The sequence below is a fragment of the Gossypium hirsutum genome, chromosome D12 (genome assembly GCF_007990345.1).
Source record: "Gossypium hirsutum isolate 1008001.06 chromosome D12, Gossypium_hirsutum_v2.1, whole genome shotgun sequence".
NCBI classification, from domain to species: domain Eukaryota; kingdom Viridiplantae; phylum Streptophyta; class Magnoliopsida; order Malvales; family Malvaceae; genus Gossypium; species Gossypium hirsutum.
In genome coordinates, this window is record NC_053448.1 from 51804301 (window position 1) to 51828763 (window position 24463).

General features: G+C 32.0%; 1 protein-coding gene across 1 annotated transcript; it reads right to left on the minus strand.

Annotated features, from left to right (window-relative positions):
* Window positions 1–9183: 9183 nt before the first annotated feature.
* LOC107946464 (protein MIZU-KUSSEI 1) lies at window positions 9184–10681 on the minus strand. The gene has a single exon (XM_016880805.2). It carries the CDS (start codon window positions 10526–10528, stop codon window positions 9731–9733), a length of 798 nt encoding a protein of 265 aa, XP_016736294.1. The 5' UTR covers window positions 10529–10681; the 3' UTR covers window positions 9184–9730.
* Between the last annotated feature and the right edge of the window lie 13782 nt (window positions 10682–24463).

The following is a 24463-nucleotide window of genomic DNA, read 5'->3' on the forward strand; positions in this document are numbered from 1 at the left end:
ATTAACGAGAAACTCGTGAAAGCCAAATATCGAGACACTCGTAAGAGCTATGGTGTGTCCACAACACATGCAAGACCACAACCAATTTAGGAACCCTGTATCCATCGAATTTCATTTGTACAAACGGAACTTAATTCTTGTCAGACATTGTCGGATATGTGATTGATTTTAATATATGAAAATTACACAATTCACATACATAACATTCAATTCAAACATATAATTATACAATTTAGTTACACAAACTTACCTCGACAATATTCGTGAACTTGTAAGCTATTAATCCAATACTTTTTCTTTACCTCGATCTAGCTCCGTATTAGGTCCATTCGGATCTATACGAATGAATTTTAACATCAATTTATATTCAATTCAATTCAATCCACATCTTTGGAAAAATTACCATTTTGCCCCTATATTTTTATTTAATTACAATTTCGTCCCTAGGCTCGGAAAAATGAAATTCATGCAATCTAATTGTAATAGCCCGATTTAGACCCTAATCGGACATAGTGGTTTCGGGACCACAAATCCTAGTTAAAAAAATATTTTAATATTATTTTGTGTGTTTATTATGTGTGAATTTATATCCATGAAATTTTCGTATTTTAATTTTGTTGTTTGAGTGCCGATTTAATAAAAAAGGTTTAATCGCGTAAAATGAAAATTTAGGGGTTAAATCCAAAAGGGTCGAATAGTGGTTGTTCTTTTAATATGGAGTCTTTATTTTGTAATTTAGCCATTTATAAGATAGTGGGTGGCAATGGACTAAAATGACCTTAGTGTATATGTTTTCTATTTTAATAAGTAAAGGTTAATTTAGTAATTGAATAATAATATATATGTGATAATAAATAAAGCTATTATGTTCATCTTCTTCACCGAATGTTGAAAAGAAAAAGAGAGTTTGAAAGCTTGAAACATTCGACCATTGTTGGAGCTTAAATTAAGGTTAGTTTTTGATCGGTTTTTGATAATTTTTATGTTTTTGAGATCGTTGCTTTGTGTTCTTCAAAACCCATGCTTTAATTTTTGGAATTTATGATGATTTTGTGATGTGCCATTGATGATAGTTTGTGATTTTTGTTGGTTGATGGTAGAAAATAAAAGATATGTAATAGATTATAATGTTTGTTTTTAAATTTTTGATGAATTTGATTATTTTGAGTTAAAATTGAGGGACTAAATTGTGAAATAAATGACATTCAAGGACCTATATGAGACTAGGGAATATTCGGCCAAACTACATTGTGATTAAATTGGAATATTTTGTGTTTTGTGCAATTTGGACTGAATTGTAAAAATGTTAAATATTAGGGGTAAAATGGTAAATTACCCATTTATGTGTTTTTGGATGAAATTGAATTAAATTATGTTTGAATGAGTTAAATTTGAATGTGTTAGGATCAAGAATTAAAGAAATCGGACTTGGATCGGGGGAAAAATAAAGTCGACGATTAATCGTTCCGTTCCGGTTTATTGTTACCCGAGGTAAGTTTATAATCAAATAGATGTTATAATTTTTGAATAAATATTAGTTATATATGTCGAAATGAAAGTATGCAAAAATATATAGCTGAATATGTTTTAGTCGAAAAATAGAAATAGATGTGAATGTGATTTATCAATATTTAGCACTAAGTGTGTGAGTATGGGATAGCTACAACTATATGAATGGCACTAAGTGTGCGAAACTAAAATGACGATGTTGAATAATGGGCACTAAGTGTGCGAAATTAAAATGATGATGTTGAATAACGGGGACTAAGTGTGCGATACCGAGAGCATTTTGGTTAGATGAGAAAGAGCACTAAGTGTGCAACTTCATTATGGTCTCGACCAATTATTTAGTACATGATAGGTCAAGTATGCAATGGTTGAATAATATATGATATCAAGGTAAGTTAGTTACTTCAACTGTGATAATTAAATTTTGCAAGCTCGAATGTGTATATATATATGAATATGATTGCATTATTCGATTTTGTTATTGAATTATTAACGTCATTGAATTGATTAATTGCTTATAACTTACTAAGCTAAATTAGCTTACAATGTGTTGGATAATTGTTTTGATGTATAGATTTTGGTGGTCGCTACGTGTTCGGGGATCGTCAGCTAAGCTCATCACACTATCGATATCTTTTGGTATTTTGCTAAATTTTGAATTCGGTCGTATGGCATGTATAGACTAGTTTTGGATTTTAGCTTAATTTGATAGTGTGTGTGTGTGTATTAAAGCCATGCGAAAATGGCTTAATATCCTGTTATGTTTGTTTTGGATTGGATTATGAATCATACATGACTTGATAATAGTTTAGTATTTTATGGGTAATATTTCACATGCGAATATTATGTGTGGTTTATTTGGTTGGTATCAAAGTGAATATATTATATGATCTATAATAAATGTAATTTTAAAAGAAAAAAATGTTAATGTCTATGTACATGTTTGTGGTTGTTTATTATGTTTGATAGGTTAAAGAGATTACCAAGAATTATAAAAGTGATATTTGTTTTGTATCTTGGATTAATAAAGTATTGAAATAGAATATGGAATTAGGAAGTGAATTATGTTGAGCATTTGTGAATATGCATGAAAATGGTTATTTCGTTTATATGCTGTTAAAATGGTATATGGTTTGATGTTTAAACATTGGCTTTGTTTGATAATTTGATTAGTAAAAATAGGTTGTTTTGGCGTTTAATGTAATAAAAATAAATTATATACTTATAATAAGACATGAATTTTGGTTGTATAATTAGAACATGTATATTTGTTTTACATTTGGGAATGAACTGATTTGGTTATAGGAGAAGCTAATTACTGAATACATGTTAAATTATTTTGGACATTTTTTTTAAAGAGATGTATGTGCGGTTTGATATTAGTATGTATAAAATACTTTTATTGTATAATTTAATTTTGGTAAATAATACTTGGCTAATCATAATTTCAAATTATATGAAATTTTATTTGGCTTGTATATTCTTTTCGAAAGGGTGAATTAACAAATTTAGTAACTATGTGACTTGATTATTATAACGTAATTAGTTACTCTATTTTATTTAAATAGGCTTGGTCATATTAATATAAATGCTATTGGTTAAATATTTTATGTGCAATGATTGAGTTTGTTTATTTATTTATTATATCTTTTATTATTAATGCTGATTATTAAATTATGATTGAATATTTAAATCTGTTTTTAAATAGTTAAATTTGTCGTGGTTACAAAAGTAGTATTGATCTTGAATGATAAAGAATGTTTAATAATTATGTCAAATCGTGCCATGTCCGGTAATGCCTTATAACCTTAATCTGACGACGGTTACGGGTTAGGGGTGTTACACTAATCCTTATTCCAAGCCTAGCCAATTTTTACATATAACATGAACATCCCATGTATTTCACAAAATTTAGAATTTTTCATAAATTTTACATCTTTTTGATTTAGTCCTTAAATCATAATTTCATCAAAATTCCCTTTACAAAAGTTGTTTATCTATCAACAACCTTTCAATTTCTACCATAAAACTTCATAATTCAACTATATTCATTCATGGAAAATCCCTAGTACTTTGATAGCTTTGCAAATTATCCCCGAGATAGCTAGATTAAGCTATTACGATATCAGAAATATAAAAATCATTAAAAACGAGACAAGAATAGTAACCCAATTGAGCCAAATAAGCTTGCTAACTTCAAGCTCTTCTAACTAGGGTTCCTATGTCTTTTATTTGAGAAAGATGATATAAAATAATGATATTAGATTTTTATTTTATTTATCATCTTTTATTTATTTACTTTCCAATTTAGTCCTTTTCTTTATTAAATTTTCCAAGGATGAATCATCATACTTATCTACTAACTCCTCCTAATGGTCTATTTGCCATATAAGGACCTCAAATTTTGAATTCCATAGCTATTTGACACCTATAACTATTAGAACTCAACTTTTGCATTTTTGTGCAATTTGGTCTTTTTTTATCAGATTAGACATGAAATCAGTAAAATTTCTTTACGAAATTTTCCTACGATATTCCTATCATACTATAGACCATAAAATAATATTAAAATAAATTTTCTTCCGACCTCGGATTTATGGCCCCAAAACCACTGTTCTGATTTTACTAAAAACGGGCTGTTACAAAATCAAACGTGTAGCCATTAGTAACACCTATTAACTTTTTTTAACATTCAAGCACTCAAAGATTTTTAAATTTTTGGTGCCAAGAAATTTATAAAAACCAATTCATCTTATCTGATATGTTTTCTTTCCTATTTTTTTGGTAAATTGTTTTATGAAAAAAAATTACTTTAAAGTTTCTTTCAAACTAGAGTTTATTTTGTCCACTATATTGGTACCTGAGCCTAATTCCATTACTTTTTACTGACGTGGCAGCGCTAACCATTCGCACACCGCATTGTGTCACTCTGTTTGTACTTTTTCCTTTTTATTTTTTTTCATTTTCCCTCTTTTTTCTTTTCTTCTTTTACTTTTTCCTACCCTAGCCGCAATGTCTAACAAGCATTGCAAAATCAATAACAACTTTCAATTCAAGCAATAACACTGACATGGATGGCAACAATGCCTCAGCCGCCATAGCAGTGGCAAGAGCCACAAAGCAAATAAAAATCTAAAAAAATCTAGGAGAACGAAGTTGACAAGAGGTCGCCATTCTCCTTTTGTCGTTTCTCTCTTTGGATTCTGCTAATGGCGAAGCCAATGAGAGGTCGTCGTTCTCCTTCTGTCTCTGGCTTTGACTCCTCTTCTCGTTCTCGTTCATGGTTTAGCCTTAAGAGGATGCCTTCGACCATGTAGCGGAAAGAACCGTCGAGGACATTGAAAGTAGCGGAATCTGACACCAAAACTTCAGATTTGGCAGAGAGAGCAAGCTTATAAGACTTTTTTACTCCGGTAAGCTCTTCGACCAACAATGATAGCAAAATACTCATTTCCTTCCTCTTGTAAGCACTGACTTTAATTTTTAATGATTTCACATTTAAAGCTTCACATCCAAAATGAATGAAATGTAAAACTTAGAAGGAAACTAAAGAGGGAGGAAATGAGTTATCTGGTGTTGTCGTTAGCTCACCGGAGGAGGCTAAACAATGGCCTAGAAGTAGTGTAGAAGCAGATGACTAGGGTAGGAAAAGAAAAAGAAAAAAAAGGGAAGAAGAAAACAAAAGAAGAAAAAGGGAAAATGAAAAAGAAAATAAAAACGGTGCAAATAGGTGACACGTGGCGACATGCGAATGGTCAGCATTGCCACGTTAGTAAAAAAGTAACGGCGTTAGGCTCAAGTACCAATATAGTGAATGGAAAAAAAAGTTCGAGTACCAATTTGGGACAAAAAAAATCATAAGTACCAATATGACAGAAGTGGACAAGTTTGGGAACCAATTTTATATTTAATCCTATTCCTTAAAAAGAACGAAACATATGTCTCGTAGACAATACAACAATGCATACTATTTTAAGGATAAAAAAACATTTTTATTGTTCCGTAATGAAACAAACTAAACTTTAGTAGTACAAAATTAATTTAAAGCTTCAGAAGAGCTAATATAATGTTACCCTATCTTCAATAAGGCAATGAAACACGTTAATATTATGTATTACAAAATTAATTCAAGGCTCTAGAAGAGCTAATACGTTGTTATCCGAACAAACAAAATAATGGTTAATGTATCATGTTCTAGTCAGTCTCAAAAAAATTATTTTGTTTTAAAATATATTCTCATTGATGGATCTCATATTGAGATTGTATCTTATATTGAGATTGTGAATGAGAAAAAAATATTTAGTATGAATCACTCTTGCTATAAATATCTACATCTTTTGATAGAGAAAGATTAAGTTATTGAATTATATTATGCATGATACTTGGATACCTATCTTTATTTTGAAAATGATAGAGAAAGATTGAGTTTTGATTGTCAAAGATCCACTTGAACTGTGGATTAATTTAAGAGAAATATATGACCATCGAAATATGATAAATTTATCTAAAGCTCGTTATGATTGGATGTACTTGAAGTTACAATATTTTAAATTTGTAAGTGGGTATAACTTTTAAGTATTTATGATGAGTTCTCAATTATGTTGGAATAATATTACTATTGAGAACTTATTAGAGAAAACCTTTTCAACTGTTCGTGCTCAAATGTGCTCCTACATTAGCAATACCATGAAAATAAAATGTTTAAAGATATATTATGAATTAATGTCATGTTTACTTATGATTGATTTAAATAACGAGTTATTAAATGAAAAATCATTAAGCCTGTTGTATTAGATATGCTCCATTTTATGAAGTGAATGTAGCAATATATAAAGATGCAATCTTTGAAGTGGAAATGGTAAGTGGTTTTATAATAATTGTAAAAAAGATGGTCATAATAATTCTTCTCACCGCTAGGAGTAGAAAAATGAAGATAATGTGGAGACTGATAATAAGATTACTGCTAAAATTAAGTTTAGCGGTTTCATCCTATATTCCAACTTTTAATTGTTGTTCATTTATGATATGCTTATACTACAGTTTGCTTAATTTTGCACATATATATACAAATGAAAATTTGTTTGTGCGAATTTTGAAAATTGATAGATTTCATTTGCAATAGAAATGCACGTGGTTTAGGCTATGATTTTATTGTATTGAGTTTAATGTTTTATATTTGGATGCTTCAAAGACAAAATTTATAATTACCTCTCAACTTATTAATTTGGTGTTTTCTTCAATACAATACTAGTATATCTACTTGTATGGTCAAATCACATGCGATGGTAAACTAGACGTTTATCTTAGTATTGTTGAATCATGTGCATAGTAAATCAAAGTTATTATTAGTCCAAATATACTAATTAATTGACATGATCGGTTAAACCATCTTAATAAATAATGATACGCCAAAATAAGAATTTAGATGAAAGTTTATTAAGGAACTCGAAGATTCTTTGTTTTAAAGATCTTTTAAGTGTTGTTTTTTTCTCAAAGAACATGAATTATTAGAACCTCTCTAACAAAAGTTGAGATTGAATCTCTAGTATTTCTGAAAGAAATATGGGCCCGTTTATCTAATAAGTGGATGTTTTGACATAATTTTGGTAGATGCATATACAAGTTAATCTCATGTGAGTTATTAACTTGCAACTTGTAGTTTGCGAGATTACTTGTTTAATGATTTGTTTAAGAACAAAACTTTAAGAAATGCAATCGAGATAATTTTTGCTAACGTTGGTGAGTTTATTTCTCAGGCTTTCAATGATTATTGAATGTTAGATTTTTAGTGCGAGTAACAATCGCAAAAGATCTGTTGTTTATACGTATGGTTTAGCAAAATTTATGAAGTAAATGTCTCTAACTAGTAACTAAATCATATCTTTTGAGAACAAAACTTTTGTATATAAATAAGGATATGATATTTTACATGAAGCGTCACTTGTACGTATCATGCCAATAAATTATGCTAAAAACTCCCCATTACAATTGGCTTTTGGTGAAGATCCAAATATAACCCATTTTAAAATTAGAAGTTTTTAATGTGCGTATATGTTTAAGTTGCTCCACTACAATGCGCAAATAAGTATTTAAAGAATGTTGAGAATATATATTAATTATAAATCTTCTTGTATTATTGGATGTTATGAATGAATTAGAGATTTAATTATGATACGAGTTTATTACTTTTTTGATTTGACAATTTTTTTAATATCAAGGAGAGCGAAATAATAGTTGGATGAAATAATTACTTGGAAAGAATTATCATTATATAGATTCTCGTAGAAAGTAATTTGAACTAGAAGTTTAAAAAGGATAATTCATTTTATAGCAAGTTAACCGTTAGATGTATTTATTGACCTGATGAGAATAATCAAGTGTTATATACCAACAAATGTTTTTATTTGAACCGAAGTCTCATTAGAACAATATGCTAGAATAATTGAAAATAATGCAGGCTTGAAGTATGGTAAACCTATTGGTTTCAAATATGAAAATTCTTGCAAAAAAAATCAATATGGTTAATAATGGAGGCGGGTGCTCCTGAAGAGACTCAAGACATAACTAATTATTCAAAATCTAAATATAAAAACAATGAAAAAAAAGAGATCTCAATAAGTTATGTCAATACGAGAAAGTATGGAATCGTGGAAAATAGAAAATTGTCGATAATGATTTTGCATGCAATATTATTGTTGAGACAATGAGGAGACGCAATATTATTGTTGAGACAATGAGGGGGATCTTGAATAAAATTGTCAAGAAACATAGACATGAGTAGATTGGCCAAAAAAAAAACAAAAAACAAAAACGCAATTCATGTAGTATGAAATTTGTGAAGTTTGTGGACCAGTAGTCCAAACATCTTAAATGTAGAAAGTTAATGTGGTTCAAATTATGAGAAGATATAATATTCTTTTGTGGTTGATGCAATAACTTATATATATATTATTAAGTCTAGCAAATTATGAAATATTTGACATGGGTCTTATGATTGTTGTTACAGTATTTATGCAAATCACTATATAGTGGAAGTTTATATTAAAATCCTTGAAGGATTTAGAACACTGGAAGTATATAGAAATTCTCAGGAAATTATTTGATACGTTTGAGTAAATATTTATATGAATTAAATTGATTTGAACATATGTGATAATTCGACTTAGTGAATAATAGTTAAAGTAAGATTATAATCCAACTTTCGCATGTATAGAGGGATCATGATCAAAGTTTACTAAGATTATTGTTGGAACTCTTGAAGATATTAAAATATGCTTCCCCAAAAGTATTCATCACTCATAACTTTCAGAAGAATGATAATATAAATATTTAATATAAGATCAAGATGTAAACATAATTTAGAGAGATTTAAAATTTTGTTTGATATTTTGGATTTTGATTTAGTATAAATATATTTTATCTTGCATACTTATAAAATTTATCTTAAGAGTACGTCGCATTGTTCTGTTCCGAATTCTTGAAACAAAAATAAAAAAAAAAGATGAAGAAAAGAATGTTTAGAGGAATATTTTGGTTTAAATATAAAATAAGAGATAAAAGCATTCTGCCTTGGAAGGGGAAGTTGCATTGATACGATGGGCTTGGGAGAACTCAAATCTCCCAACATGTGAAACAAAATGGTTTGTAAATAAGACAAATTAATGCACCAAATCGTAAAATATAGTCGTACGTGAATTCATATATTGGAGAATATAGCAAAAACATGATCGTCATTCGTCTCTTTCTGTATGAAAACTGCGACTCAAATATCAATCTCTCTGGTCCCGACGGGATATCGGCTTTGCTTTTGCCAGCTGTAATCAACAACGTTTCGCTTCACTCTCCTGGTTTTAAATTCGAAATTCAGCAAACATACATACATACATAATGTTCATGAAAGATTATTTCGCAGTGGAAATAGAGACCAAATAACTTAAAAGAGGAGAGATACTTGCAACTTTGGTTCCACTTCCCAGAAGAGAGAAAGAAGCTATACATACATACATGGATATAACCCCACCATAGCCACAGAGGTTGATTTATATAATATAAATTAGCATGATACCAAAACATGCTCCCCATTTCCATTAATGTGGGCAAATTGCATGGAAAGGAAAACCGAACCTCCACTGTACGCACGTCTTCATAGCTTAACAACAAAATCTAAAGCGCAGTTGTGGACCAAAACAAAAGATCCTTTCCTTTTTCCAAAAACGCATAACTAAACTCTAAGCAGGTAAACACTGAGCTCAGGGCCTCCGGAACCATCAGGATTCATCATGTAAAAGGCTTCCGAGTCTTTAGACCCTACAACCCTCTCGAACTTGGCTCTCATGTACATCAGCTCACCTTCGGACCCAGCTCCATTGTCATTGCAGTTTCCTGGTAGCACACCCGCACCCATTGAAATTGGCTCCACCGCCTTTAACACTTTCCACTCTTCGGCTCCGCACTCGCGCCTCATTGCGAACCCACATTTCTTTCCATTGCAGTAAGTCCTCCAAACAGGCTCATTCAGCAACTTCACCCCTTTCTTCCCCATCTTCTTTTCACACTCTAAGGCAATTCGAACCAATCCAGAAGCCATTTCCCGAACTAAAACACTAGTCGGTGTTGCAAGTTGGATTAAAAATGCTGGACTTACTTTTGCTTCTTCTTGAAATGCAAAGTGGACGTGACCACGCCGATATCCGAACAGGGTTCCAACAACTCTGGTGCCTAAACCTGAACGATATGCTGATGTATTCTTCCCAAACACACTGAGAGCCGACCGAAGTCTGGAAACTGACACAATTGGAAGCTTCTTTCTTGGTGGTGGAACTAAAGAAACTCGACTGGCCACTGGGATTCGGAGCTCCTCTGCTTCCTTAGCTTCCTCAGAAAAATGCGAGGAGGAGCTGAAGGTTAGGATTTCTTCCTCGTTGTCATCATCATCTTCCACCTTCTTTTTCCAGTTGAAATATCTCCTGGAGAAGGAGAAAGAAGAATCGTGGGGGCTCTTGGCTGTGATTGTCTTCATATGTGAAGGAAAGAAAGAAGGAACTAAGCAACTCCTAGAGCCTTTGATAGTCAAGTTTCGGTGAGTAAAGAGAGAAACTGGTATATATAAATAAAAGAGTGTGACTATGTATCTATTAACTTTTCAGTAGTTGTGGGGTGGATTTATTCTTTGCGTCTTAATGCCTTTTTTGTCAGCATTGTAGGATTGAGGGGGGACTTGCAAGGAAATCCTGACAAGGGCGGTTGAGCAGCCCCACCTAACTGTAACAGTAGTAAAATATATATATATAAAAGAAGATGGAGAAGCTAATAGAGAGAGAAAGAGACTTGAAAACAAGTAGAGGAGAATAGCGGGAATCTGAGGAGACAATAGCTGAGTGTGATTTCTTTATCATGTGGGGGAAGAATAGGCTGAAAATAAGGGCAGTGTGGGGTAAAGACCAGAGAGTGAAAAGGAGAATTGACTGTCTACTCTGACTTGCATTGGAAAGTGTTAAAAGGATAGGTAAAACCACACCAACCTTACCCACCATCTCCAGTATTCCACCTTTGGGTTCTTTCAGCTCCTGTCTTCATTTGCAATTGCAATACAACAGTAGCCCGCCGTAGCCCCAACCTCAATCCCCCTTCTATTCTATGCTAATGCTACCACCTATAACTTATGATCCAGCCAGACTCCGTGTTTTGCATCCTTTAATGTCTTTTTCTGAATTTGAAAAAATGATTAGCCCGACTCGCTGTTTCAAATAAAGCAGCTGGCGCCTGGCTTTATCGATTCAGCATTGTCTACGCTCTGTCTAGGTTAAAGCTAACTCTTCTTTTACCTTTTAATTCTCAGGTCCACATATCATTACAATTATTCCTTCCTTTCAAATTTTCAATACCATCTGGAAATAAAAAATAGTGTATATAATACTCCACAGAACAGAGCTAATACTACGAATATTATAATTCTATTTTGTTGTTTAATATAAAAATATTGAAAAAGGTAGAATATGGAACTTGATGTAATGCTGCCAAACCATCACCCACTAGCAAATTAGCAGATATCAGGTCTCCAGAAAGCAAACGAAAGGAAGCTCCTTTGATTTGTTAAGTTGTATGGTGGAGTATCAAATGTCAAAAAGTTTGAACCTACTCATAATGACTATTGTGACCATTGAGCCAATAAATTTCATGCAAAAGAATGAGCTAAGAATAAGATAGGTTAGAATCAAGGCAACCATCTTTTTTTGGTACATATGTTTGAAATTTGAGCTTAAAAGACTGATTTAGGGTTGTCTCTCTCCACTATAGCCACAGACAGTCCTTAGGTTAGGGTCAAGAGCGGTTGAATTTTGGATCACCATGATTAAGTCCCATCCACATGCAAATTGTTAGAAAATGGCTTGTTTAACCTTTTTTTTCTAATTTATGGGACCGACCTAATTCACGGACCAACTAACCAGGATCCCATCAAGATCCTTAAGTTGAAGTTGACCTAATTAAATCTGAAGTATGAAGGTTTTTCCTGTACCACCCCTAACCACTTTATTTAGATATATATAAAATGATCTTACTCAACAGCTTAGGAAGTCAAAGTTTAAGCAACAAATAATGCATTAAATGTAGTATTAAATTAACAATACAAAAAAAAAGAAAAAAAAACAGAGACCTATGTGGATAGATGACCAACCAAAAGGTCTTGAGCATAAGCCATGAGGATAATTTATCAATCAAAGCAGGAGAAAATAGGTCACTAGCCAAAGATGTAAAACGTTCAGCAGAGACGGAAGCCAGATGGGCTGACCGGGTCCTAATCAGCTGCTCCAATTAGTGAATTCGAAATTTATAATGCTTACCTTAATATGTACATCCAATTCAATTACCTAAGAAATAATCAAATGTATAATTGGCGGCCTCTCAAATTTTTTTTTTTAAAAATCCTAAGTTACATTATGAAATAGGAAATTTGATATTATATTTAGTGCATTATTAGTGGAAAAAAAATTCCACAAACTCGAGTTAAATCATTATAAGTGTTCTTTGAATTATATTTAAAATTTAATCATCTTAATTTTGTTTGTCAAATAATAACCTTATATATTTGATAAAATTTTTGGTATAACCCTCATTGATATTAATATATATTAGTTAAATTCTTTTCTTCAATTTTTAATGAATGTATATTTATATTAATTATTAAATTAATATTATTCATTCCAAACAAAAAGTAAACATTATAATATTATACAACGATGAGTATTTGATATATTGGCGATATGTTTTTTTTATATTTCACAAGTAACCTTAAAAAATTAGCATGTTTTTCTTTTTCATTTAAACATTTATATTTTTAATATTTTACTATACTCTTATAGGACATTGTCAATCCCCTTATCTTACTTGTGAAATATAAAAACTCTAGTAGTAGTGTGTCAAATAATCTCCCGTTGTACAAGTCTTATGTTTTTTTATTGTGATATTAAATAATTATATATTAATTGTATTAAATTTTTTGAAAGGATTTTAATTTTACTTTTTTGAAGGATAATTTTGCAAGAAAACTTGGAGTTTGTTTTTGCAAATTTGAAATCTTTGTGATAAAAATATATAAGATTTTGTAAAAATAAATACAAAATTATAAAAATATTTATAAATAAATGTTACTTTTCTCATTTTCTAACATGAAATTTATTTATTAAAATAAAAATTTTATAAATAAAATCATAATCTTATAAATAAAATAATTTAAGGGAAAACAAACCATGAAGAAGACTTGCGCATATTCAACATTTTCATTTTTTCAACATTAACAACTGTCATATTCAAGTTGGGTCAACAACTGTAATTTGAGGTTGAAAAGGGGTGAGAAATGATGTCTTTAGGTTGTTCAAAATGGATTTGTTGCGTTTGAGGTTGTGCTTGAGGGTGGACATTATTGATGGGTGTATAGGTGAGGATGAAGTTTTGGAGACCCATTACGTGGAAGGCCATGACGACAACTCCACAACCAATTCCTAGTTCAATGGCGTAGTGATAGATGACATGAAAATCGAAGAGTTCAGAGTAATAAGGATTATTGGTGCCAGTGATTGTGAATGAAGGCGGTGTCCAACATTCGGAAAATTTGATGAAGACTAAGGAATAAGGTAATAAGTCGACCCAAAGGTGAACAAGCCATTAGAGGAACAACCCCAACAAAAACAATCCTTGCCAGAAGTAGTAGGGAGCGGCATTGCAATAATTTTAGAAGAGGTATCTACAGGCAGGGGCAAATCTAGAATTTTTTTTTAAGGGAGACTAGAGTTGAATTATAAATTTTTAAGAGTTCAAAATATAGTTTTATCATGTATTAATTTATGATTTAGGACTTAACAGAATTTTTTTCATTGTTGAGGAGTGTCAAAGTACAATTTAAGCATATACATATATATATATATATATATATTTGAGGAGCCTGTCTACATGTAAATCAGAGGGGATGAGATTAGGAATGGTAAGTATCTGACTCTCAAGTGTTAGGAGATGCTTTAAATAGATGTCTAGGCCTAAAAACATCATGGAGTAGGTAGTTGTTTATTTATATTTAAATGATGTTTTTGGTTTTATTTTGTTCTTTTTATTCACACTATAATGTTGTATGTAGATAAATATTTTGTTGTTGACACATCCGATATTTTTAGCTTTTTCACTTGAATTCTTGGAGAGGAAACATGCGAACTAATTATAAATAGCACAATTGAAAGAACAAACGATTTATTAAAGAGGAGATTATGACTATTACACTCTGCTTGTTTCTACAATATGAAAACAAAAATGAAAATTTTTAATGCATGTTGCATATTATACAAAAAAAAATTTGCGAGATGAAGCGTACAAGACTCGTTAAAAGATGTTGATAAAGAGTTAAAAGTGATCTAACACTTGAAGATATTTGAAGAATATCATAGGCGAGGTTATTAGTCTTAATGCATATATAAATCCTAAACAAATGTTTGCTCCTTTTGTTTTTCAAAACACTATAAGCTATACATTTCTTAATTATTAAAGATGAAATTATATTATATAGGTCAAATATTTGTTTTTCTTATGTTTTAGAAATTTTATAATTATTATTAATTTTTTTTAAAAATTTTGACGCTGACTTAAATCCAAATATTAATTTAGTGAAGTGATTTAGAGTTTGAATTGAGATTAATTTGATATTGTTCGGTTCAATTCAGGTTTTTGAATTTTTTAAACCATCTATCATAATTTAGTTTGGCTCGATTTGGTTCTTGATTTTTTTCATATTAATATTTGATTTTGGATTTTTAGACTTATTTTTGACAAAAATGAGTTTTTATGTATGGTTTTTGAATATTATTTTACAAAAATTTAAAGCCTTTTTAGAAATATTTCTAAAAACCAATAATTTTCAAGAACTTTTAAATTATTTTCACTAATTTAAATGTAAATTATTTATTTTTATATCATAAAATAATTTAAATTAATTATATAAAAAATAAAAAAAATAAAATTTAATTCGGTTTCAATTAATTGCAATTTTTAGTCTTGCATTCCAAAACCGTCCAAACATCACTGTTCGGGTCAATTTTCTGTTTTTCTTGCTAAGCCCTAGTTGTAGTACTATTTTTCACTTATAATTTATAAGCAATTTATTTTTTTTTTAAAATTATTGTTAAAGCTCAAAGCTAATTGAAATTGAAATTTAAGATGAATTTAAATTAATTCAAAATTTTAAATTTAACCTAAACCAGAATTTGGGAATCAGGAATTTAAAAATTAATATTTTCAAAGGCTCAAGAATAAGTTAAGAGCCATTAATCCCCGTAATTTGTTTCTTATGGAGACAAAATTAAGCTAAAAAAAATGGAGTTGGTAAGGTTGAAGTGTGGGTTTGAGAATGGAATCGATGTTGGGGCAATAGGCACAAGAGGTGGTTTATCGTTGGGCTGGAAAGGGAATACATTAGTTCAGCTTAAAAGTTTTTCCTCGTTTCATATTGATGTTGAAGTTCATGATAATGATTGTGGCGATATCTGGAGGTTAACGGGGTTCTATGGGAATCCGGATGAAATGAGTAGAAGAGCTTCATGGGACCTGCTTCGACAGTTAAATTATGATCAATCTACCCCTTGGGTTATTTTGGGTGACTTTAATGAGTTTGCGAATTCTTTTGAGAAGAAAGGTGGTTGCCTCCGATCAAATCGACAGATGAGGGAATTTCGTGAGGCATTAGATGATTGCAGTCTTAATGATTTAGGCTTTATTGGCCGGTGGTTCACATGGGAACGAGGACGATTTGTTTCTACAAATATAAGGGAACGGCTGGATCGTGGAGTTGCTACTTTGGGTTGGGTGAATCTGTTTCCTGGATGTCGACTTGAACATTTGGGTCATTCTTTTTCCGACCATTGCCCCCTTCTCCTAGATTCTGAGGAGTGGTATGGAATAATCAAGACAGTTTTGTGAAGCCTTTTAGGTTTGAGGCCAAATGGTGTTTAGATAGTTCTTTTGAGGGGATGGTTAAAAGGTGGTGGGATGATAATTCTGGAAGTGTTTTGAGCAAGTTGGAGGAACTGATACATCATATGCTCAGTTGGAGTAAGTCTACTCGTAGGAAGGAGAAGAGAAATAGGATTGAATTAGAAGACAGATTGACTAATCTTTATAATCAAGATCTTTCTGATGAGATTTTAGCTGAGATTACGGAGGTCCAATTAGGACTTAATTGATAAGGAAGAGTTATTTTGGGAGCAACGTGCACGTGTGAATTGGCTGAAGAATGGTGATCGAAATACCAGCTATTTTCATAAGGTTGTTGTGCAACGCCATTTTCATGGTAGAATTACTGAGCTGCAAGATGAAAATGGGGGACGGGTTAATTCGATTGAAGAATTTTTACAGATTGCTTCTAAATATTTTGGTAACTTTTTTCTACTTCAGATATCGGTTCAGATGAGCATTTATTTGGTTTAGTTGAGAAAAAAGTTACTGACAGCATGATTAAAGAAGTTCACCGAGGAGGAGATTGCCTATGTTGTTAAACTGATGGCACCTTTGAAAGCCCCCGGTGTTGATGGGTTTCCTACAATCTTTTTTCAAAGGTACTGGCATATTATTGGGCCGGAAGTCTCTCAATTCTGTTTATCTATTCTGAATGGACAATCTGAGCTAGGAGATATCAATAAAACGCGCATTATTTTGATGTTTAAAATTGATAAGCCAAAAAATATGTCGCATTTCAGACCCATAAGCCTTTGTAATGCTACTTACAAAATTATTGCAAAATTCTTGGTGATTTGTATGAGTGATATGCTGGGGAATTGCATTGATGAAGCTCAATGGGCTTTTATCCCAGGAAGACTTATTTCGGACAATGTGCTGATTGCTTATGAGGTCATTCATTCTTTAAAAATGAAGAAGAGCGGCAAGAAAGGTAATTTTGCGCTTAAACTCGATATGAGTAAAGCATATGATCGTGTTGAATGGGATTTTTTTGCGGGGATGATGAAGCATTTGAGTTTTCATATGGATTGGATTGTTCTCATCATATGATGCGTTTTCTCTGTTTCATACTCGGTTAGTCTTAATGGATATCATATCGAATGGTTATCTCCTTCAAGAGGGTTATGACAAGGAGATCCTCTTAGCCCCTATCTGTTTTTAATTTATGCTGAAGGTTTTTCTACGCTTATTCAGGATGCTAAAAATAAAAGAGGATGGTGAGAGCACCTGTTGGTAGGGAGAAATTTGCTGTTAATTATCTATTTTTTTACAGATGATTGTATCCTATTTAAAGATGCCTCGTGTGAGGGAGCTGGGGTGGTTCGTGATGTAATTCGTGAGTATGAGATGGTTTCGGGGCAATGTGTGAATTTTGATAAGTCCTTTATTTATTTCAGAGCAAATGTAGCTTCTAGCGTTAAGGAGGATATTGTCAATCTGTTAGGGGTTCGTTTGGCATCTAACCCCGAAAAGTACTTAGGCTTGCCTATGATGGTGGGGAGGAATAAAAAGTGGGCTTTTGCTAATTTTGTGGACCGGTTCAGAAAACGGGTTGAGGGGTAGAGTTTGTGCTATCTGTCAATGGGGGGTAAGGAGGTCTTTATTAAATCGTTTTTGCAGGTGACCTCAATTTATGCTATGCAATGCTTCCTTCTGCCAAAGACGTTATGTCGAAAGCTTGAAGGCATTATGAACAGGTTTTGGTGGACGAATAATAAATCCTCGAAGGGCATTCATTGGAGCACTTGGGAAATGTTATGTAATCCAAAATGCCTTAGAGTGATGGGCTTTAAAAACTTGTTTTTGTTTAATAATGCCTTATTAGCAAAACAGGTTTGGCGCATTTTATCCCGGCCTCATTGTTTTTTGGCTAAGGTTTTAAAAGCCCGTTATTTCCCTTATTCAGATATTCTATCAGCAGTGTTCGGGAGTTGATTGGAGAAGGGATTTTGTGGCGGGTTGGGAATGGTGCTCGCATTAATACATGGAATGATCCTTGGTTACTTGGAAGGGAGAACATTAGAATTTCAGTTCAGGACATTCGGCCTAATTAGACAACGATTAATCAATTAATTATGAATGAGGGTTGTAAGAAAATCTAATATGTCCTCTAATGATGAGGATTAGAAAGGTTTCTACACAGATTTGTGGTCATTAAATATTCCTGAGAAGATTAAAATACACGTTTGGAGGATGTTTAATAATTTGGTGCCTCACTATTTAAATCTGGCGCGTAGAACTTTGTGTGAGGATGCGGTGTGCCGACTATGTAAGGCATAACTGAAGAATTCTGAGCATCAGTTGTTGTCTTGTGGTGTTCTACAGGATGTGTGGGCTTCGTTGCAAGTTCAAACTCCTCATTTTGAAGATTCGCTGGATCACAAGATTTGCTTTGTTAGAACATTTTTTGAAGCAGATGGCCGACAAAAACGACTCATTGCTATCTCTTTATGGGGTCTTTGGTTTCATAGAAATAAATTGGTGCATGAAGGAGTAAAATTTTCGAGGCAAAAATTATTGGGGTTCATTCGAGGTTATGAACAAGATCTTTGTTTATTTCATGAGAACCTCTGTCCTATTACTGGTTCTTAGGTTAAGGAGCTTTGGAAGCCTCCTGACTTTAGAATCATTAAGCTTAATTTTGATGCGTCTTTCATTCAAGAAAAGAAACTTGCTACAACAGCGGTTTTAGCTAAAGATTACAAAGGAGAAGTTGGGGCAGAAACTTATCTATTTGAAGATGCTGTTGACGCATTTATGGCAGAGGCACGAGCTTGTGAAAGGGCTTTAATCTTCACGAGTATGATGTGTTTTAGACGGATGGTTGTGGAAGGTGATTCTCTATCTGTCATAAAAAATATTAGGAAAAAGGAGGCAGATAAATCGGTTCTCAGGCCGATTACTCATCATATTCATTAGTTGGATATGCTTTTTGATGAGGTTACTTACAATTTCATGCCTCGTGCGGTTAATGATGCGGCTCATGTTTTGGCGTTGGAAGGTCGGAGAAGAAGAGTATGTGGGAGCTGGGTTAATGGCGTACCTGATTCGATGCGGATTGTGATGATGAATGACCGTTTGGCTTGGAATCAGAGGGTCTAGGGTTCATGCAGTTTTGCTTTGAATTTGGAGAAGGTTCATCGAATCTCCAGTTGTATTCAAAGCCTTGCTTTCTCCTTTGGCTAGTCTTCGTTGCAGATATTGTGGAGAGCTTTTCTGGCTGATTGTGGGTTATGAAGAGACGCGGTTGCTGGCTCATGTGTTTTATTTTTTTCTCTGTTTATTTGGTCGATATTCTCTAGGATTTTTATTGCTTTAGGCTGGGCAACTGTTTTGGTGCTTTGGTTTTGTCGTTTCTTTTTAGGTGTTGTGTTTGGAGGCTTCTCAGCTTCTTTTTTTCCTTGAGTCGTGGGTCAATAAAAATCAACCTGTTTTTATAAAAAAAATCAATATTTTCAAATCTAAGATTTTGAAATATAAATCCAAATCCAAATGTAAGTTTTTCGAAAAGAGTTGTTTAATAACTTGATATTTGGATTAAATAAACAATTGAAATATTTTTATTGATATATAATCAAATACACCCCTTAAAAACCATTTGAAATGCGAAATCTTTATTTGATAAAAAAATTAATTTATTGAAAATTAATATTTTTAATAGTTTAAAACATATGTTTGATAACATATATAAAAAACTATTTGAAAAAGATAAATAAATAAACAATGACTTATTACTTAATGAATTGCTTTAGTACACAATAATTTAAATTAATTATTTTTATTATTAGTTTGAATATTGTTAAAAATATTTAATTTTTCGTTTTATGATATTTTTATATTTAACTTTCACTTTTACCACATATTTTTTTATATTCAAATTAAAATTAAAAAATTAATATAGTATCACATTTATTGAGAAATGAGATGCAAAGAGAGTTCAATACTTAGAAGGTTGACTATAAGTTGAAAAACTACAATGGTAGCGCACAGACAACATGAAATGCAATGCCTATAAATTTATTACTACAAAAATTAGCAATTAAGTCTACCAAGAAGAAATTTGCAAAATTAATCCATACTAGCAAGGAAGCAGATGAACAAGTACGGAAAGGAAGGTAACAAGAAACTAGTAAAGTTGAAGGATTCATGATAATGCGTATGTGAAGAGTGGGAAATTCGAAGGCTTTGGAAACGAGGAGACATGTTTTAAATTATGACTCTACGTACAGGATGGATGAATAAAATGCTCCACTGTTTCCCAACCATTTGGATCTTCTTCAAAGAGACCTTTCAGTATGGTGGCTGCCAAACTAGATGGTGGCATGCAGTGGACCTGGGTGGTCCACACCGCATGCTACTTCTGCTTTACCAAATCTCCTGGGTATAGGAGGAATTTAATTATTTGTCAAGTCCTCATTGTAATGAAAAGGGAAGGAGTCCAAACAAAAATATTTATAGGTATCATATATGTGTGAGTTGTAACAGTTCGTTTTTCAGTGGTGTCAGAAATAGTGATTTCGGGGCCATCAAATCTGATGAGTAAGTTCGTAAATATTATATTTAATATTTACGAGTTAATTTTGATTTTGGAAATGTTCTTGATATAGTGATTTTTGTTTTATAAGCTATTTATTAAATTCAAGTGATTTTAGAAAATGAGGTATCGGGACCTTGTTTCTATAAATCAAGCCGTAAATATTTTTATAAATAGTGTCATTAAGGTGGTATTAAAGTTTCGTTGAAAAATTTTAACGTTTCAATAGTTAATTAATTAAAAAGATTAAATCGCGTAAAGTGCAAATGCTGAGTTCTAATAGCTAAATGTATTAAATAGTTGTAGAACTTTAAAGTAGAGGTCCTCATATGGTAAATAGCCCATTAATATGTTAGTGGATGATAATGGCTTGATGTTTTGTGTAATTATTAAAGATTATAAAGGTTATATTAGTAAAAAGGGTAATTAAAGGTATATTAAATAAAACAAAATTCTAGCGTCTTCCATTATTATTTTTCTTTTCAACCGAATGTTAAAAAAACAGGAAGCCATTGTTGAAGCTTCATTCAGCTAATCTTATTCCTTCAAATTAGGTATACATTTTTGTCTCGGTTTTTTTTATGATTTTTACGTTTTCGAGATCGTTGTAGATTAATTCAGTTAGCCTGTACATTTGATTTTAAAACTGTTAAAGATTTTAAATGTTGATATTGATGAGTCTTATGATTCTTTTTTATGTTAAATGATGAATTTGAGATATTAATTGTTATTTAAAAGTATTTTATTAAGTGATTTTTGATGAATTTTTTGATTAGGGGTTAAATTGTTGAAATAATAAAAATACAAGGGTTTGTTGTGAAATTTTTACAAATTAGGCTGTATTGAATGCCATGAATATTCAACTAGCATGGGTTTGCATTAAAAATGGTTAATTTGCATGTTTTGGGCTCAGGGACTAAATTGAATAAAAGTAAAATTTTAGGGGTAATTTTGTAAAAATATAAAAATATTAAATTTCATAAAATAAATTATTTTATTGTTTAAATTAATAAATTGAATGAAATTATTAATTTAAATCAAGATTGGGTGAAAAATCGAGGAAAATATAAAATTATCAAAATGCTCCTAAATCTTGGTATTTTTGCAATTTAGCCAGGTAAGTTCATACAGTTAAATTTAACATTTGTATTAATTGGTGATTGGTATTATATATATTCTATTGTTGGAAATGAATTATTGTTTGAATTATAGTATTAAATTGGATATTCGGTTTGAATTGAACGCGAGATTTAAGTACATTTGTATTTTGGTGTATGACGGGGGTTTGGAGTGGAGATTTAGAGGGAGATATCGGTATATTACCCAAGTAAACTGGGGTTCAGCATTTGTTGCGAACTCTCGTGTTTTACTTTCTGTTTGGAGTGATTTTGGTGGATTAGCTCTTACAAGCTTCTATTCAGCTTTCACGAGCTTCTGTTGGCGTGTTCTGGTGGATTAGCTCTATGAACTTCTGTTGATGATGTACTCTTATCCATAAGTCGTTCTTTGAATCGAAAATCTCGATAAGGTAATCTGTTTAATGAATTTTGAAAGATTTATTATTTGTTGAATATTGATCTGAACATAAATGAATTCAATAGTTTAGATTGTGGATGATGCATAGGTTTATGCTAAGCTTATAGTTACATTATCTCATGTTTAATATAATGATATACAATGAAATGATAAATGAAAAAAATGGGAATATGCTTATATTCATGAAAAGCTGGTATGAATCAAAAGGTGAATTTTTTATAAAATGGTTTATCATGCGATTGACTCCAAATGAGTTGTATACTTAAATGCACTAACTTGTGTATTGATGATGGTGATTAGGCTTATGTCAAGCTTGAGATCATGATTGATGTTTATGCTTATATCTGGTATTATATAAATGAAACGGCTAAGAAAAAGTAATGAAACGGTAAGTTCATTATTGAAATGTGATATGACGAAAAAGGGATTGATGAATTGAGTGATGTACTTATATATGAGAAATTACGTATGTTATGGATGAACTTACCTATGATGTGAATAAATATACTAATCAGTGAGTTGATGTTGTTATTTAAGTTTATGCTTACTAAGTGGAATGGAAAGTAAGTAAATGAAGTAATTCATAGTTCTTTGAAAAGGTTAATGATAGTGTATAATGTTTATAAAATCCTATTAAGTTAGGAATGAAAAATATATATTTATGATGTTGATAGACTTACTCATTTATAAGTTGATGGTTATGTAGTTGACAAATCTTGAGGCATTGGTATAGGTTTATATTTAATCTATAAAGTTCATTGATGAAATGGAATGTTATGTTTAAAGTTTATACAAGCTTACTAAGCATTCATTGCTTACACATTTGTTTTTCCTTTACTTTTCAGATTATCGGAAGCTCGATCGGGTTGGAAACTTGTCGGAGCTATATCACACTATCCATCAGTTTTATCGGTACTTTTGGATGTTTTGATTTTAGTTATAATGGCATGTATAGGTATTTTGTTTAATGTTGGCCTATATGTAATTTGTTGAGATTAGTCACTTATTTTGGCTTGTTTTGGATGCCTAATTATGGCTTGTTGATATGCATAATGTTGATTGTAGGTTGACACCAAATTGGGTGAGAAATATGACTTGTAAATTGACCTATTTTAGTCCACACGGGCAGAGACACGGGCGTGTGTTTCAGCCATGTGTGACACATGGTCAGATGACACGGTTGTGTGTCCCCTATATCTTTTAAAGAGTGTAAGTCAGTATATTCACACGGCCTGACCACCGGCCATGTGACCCCTGCAGTGTTGAAAATGTTAAATGTTTTCGAAAAATTTTTTGGGTTTTCGATTTAGTCCCGATTTGTTTCTAATGCATAATTTGGGCCTCGATGGCTCGTATAAGGGACAATATGTATGATTTTAATTGGTTTTTGACATGAATGCTATATGATATGAAACGTTTGCATTTTCTGTTTGTTTGATTTGTAAACTCTAGTAATGCTCCCTAACCTTGTTCCGGCGACGGATTCGGGTTAGGGTGTTACATGAGTTGCATGATGAGGGGAAAAGCATGGCTCTTCCTGAATCTCAAAGGATGTACATTGATAGCCACCGATATTTACCGGATCACATAAAGATTAGATTGATTGTACATACTCAAATGATAATGCAAAATGTTGAACGACCAACAACAACCATATATATGATTTTGGAACTTATAGTGACATGCATCTTGTTAGCTTGATCTTATAATGTAAGACAAAAAAGGGAAGAAAAAAAAAGGAATTTAAGACCACATCCAACACAGCAGAGCACACAACCACTACACCAAAACAGGCTTTTAGCGGCGCTTTTTAAGGCCTTTAGCGGCGCTAAAAAGCACCGCTAAAAGTATTTGCGGCGCTTTGATAAGCGCTGGAAAAAACGCCGCTGATGACAGTGTCGCTAACTTTAGCGGCGCTCTTCCCTCCGCTAAAGACCAAGACCTTTAGCGGCGCTTTTCCCACAAACGCCGCTAAAGACCAGGACCTTTAGCGACGCTTTTCCCAAAAATGCCGCTAAAGACAATGACCTTTAGCGGCGTTTTTCCCACAAACGCCGCTAATGACCAAGACCTTTAGCGGCGCTTTTCCCTGAAGCGCCGCTAAAAAATAAGACCTTTAGCGACGCTTTCTCCAAAAACACCACTAAAGGTCACGAAAAATTAAAAAAAATAATTATAAAAACGCCACTCCATTCTTTAGATTTGCTCCATTCCTATCCTAAATTATTATAAAAACACCAATCCCTTTACTTGCTTAAACAAATCCTTTAGAACTGTTATCAGTACATACATCATTCTTTGGTTAAAGATTGCAGCAACAACAAAAGTGAGATTCCACCAATTAAGAAATGTATAATTTAATTTGAAGACGTATTAAAATGGAAATTCATG

Coding starts and splice junctions, on each gene's coding strand:
- LOC107946464 (XM_016880805.2), bottom strand. CDS start 10,528: ATGAAGACAATCACAGCCAAGAGCCCCCACGATTCTTCTTTCTCCTTC.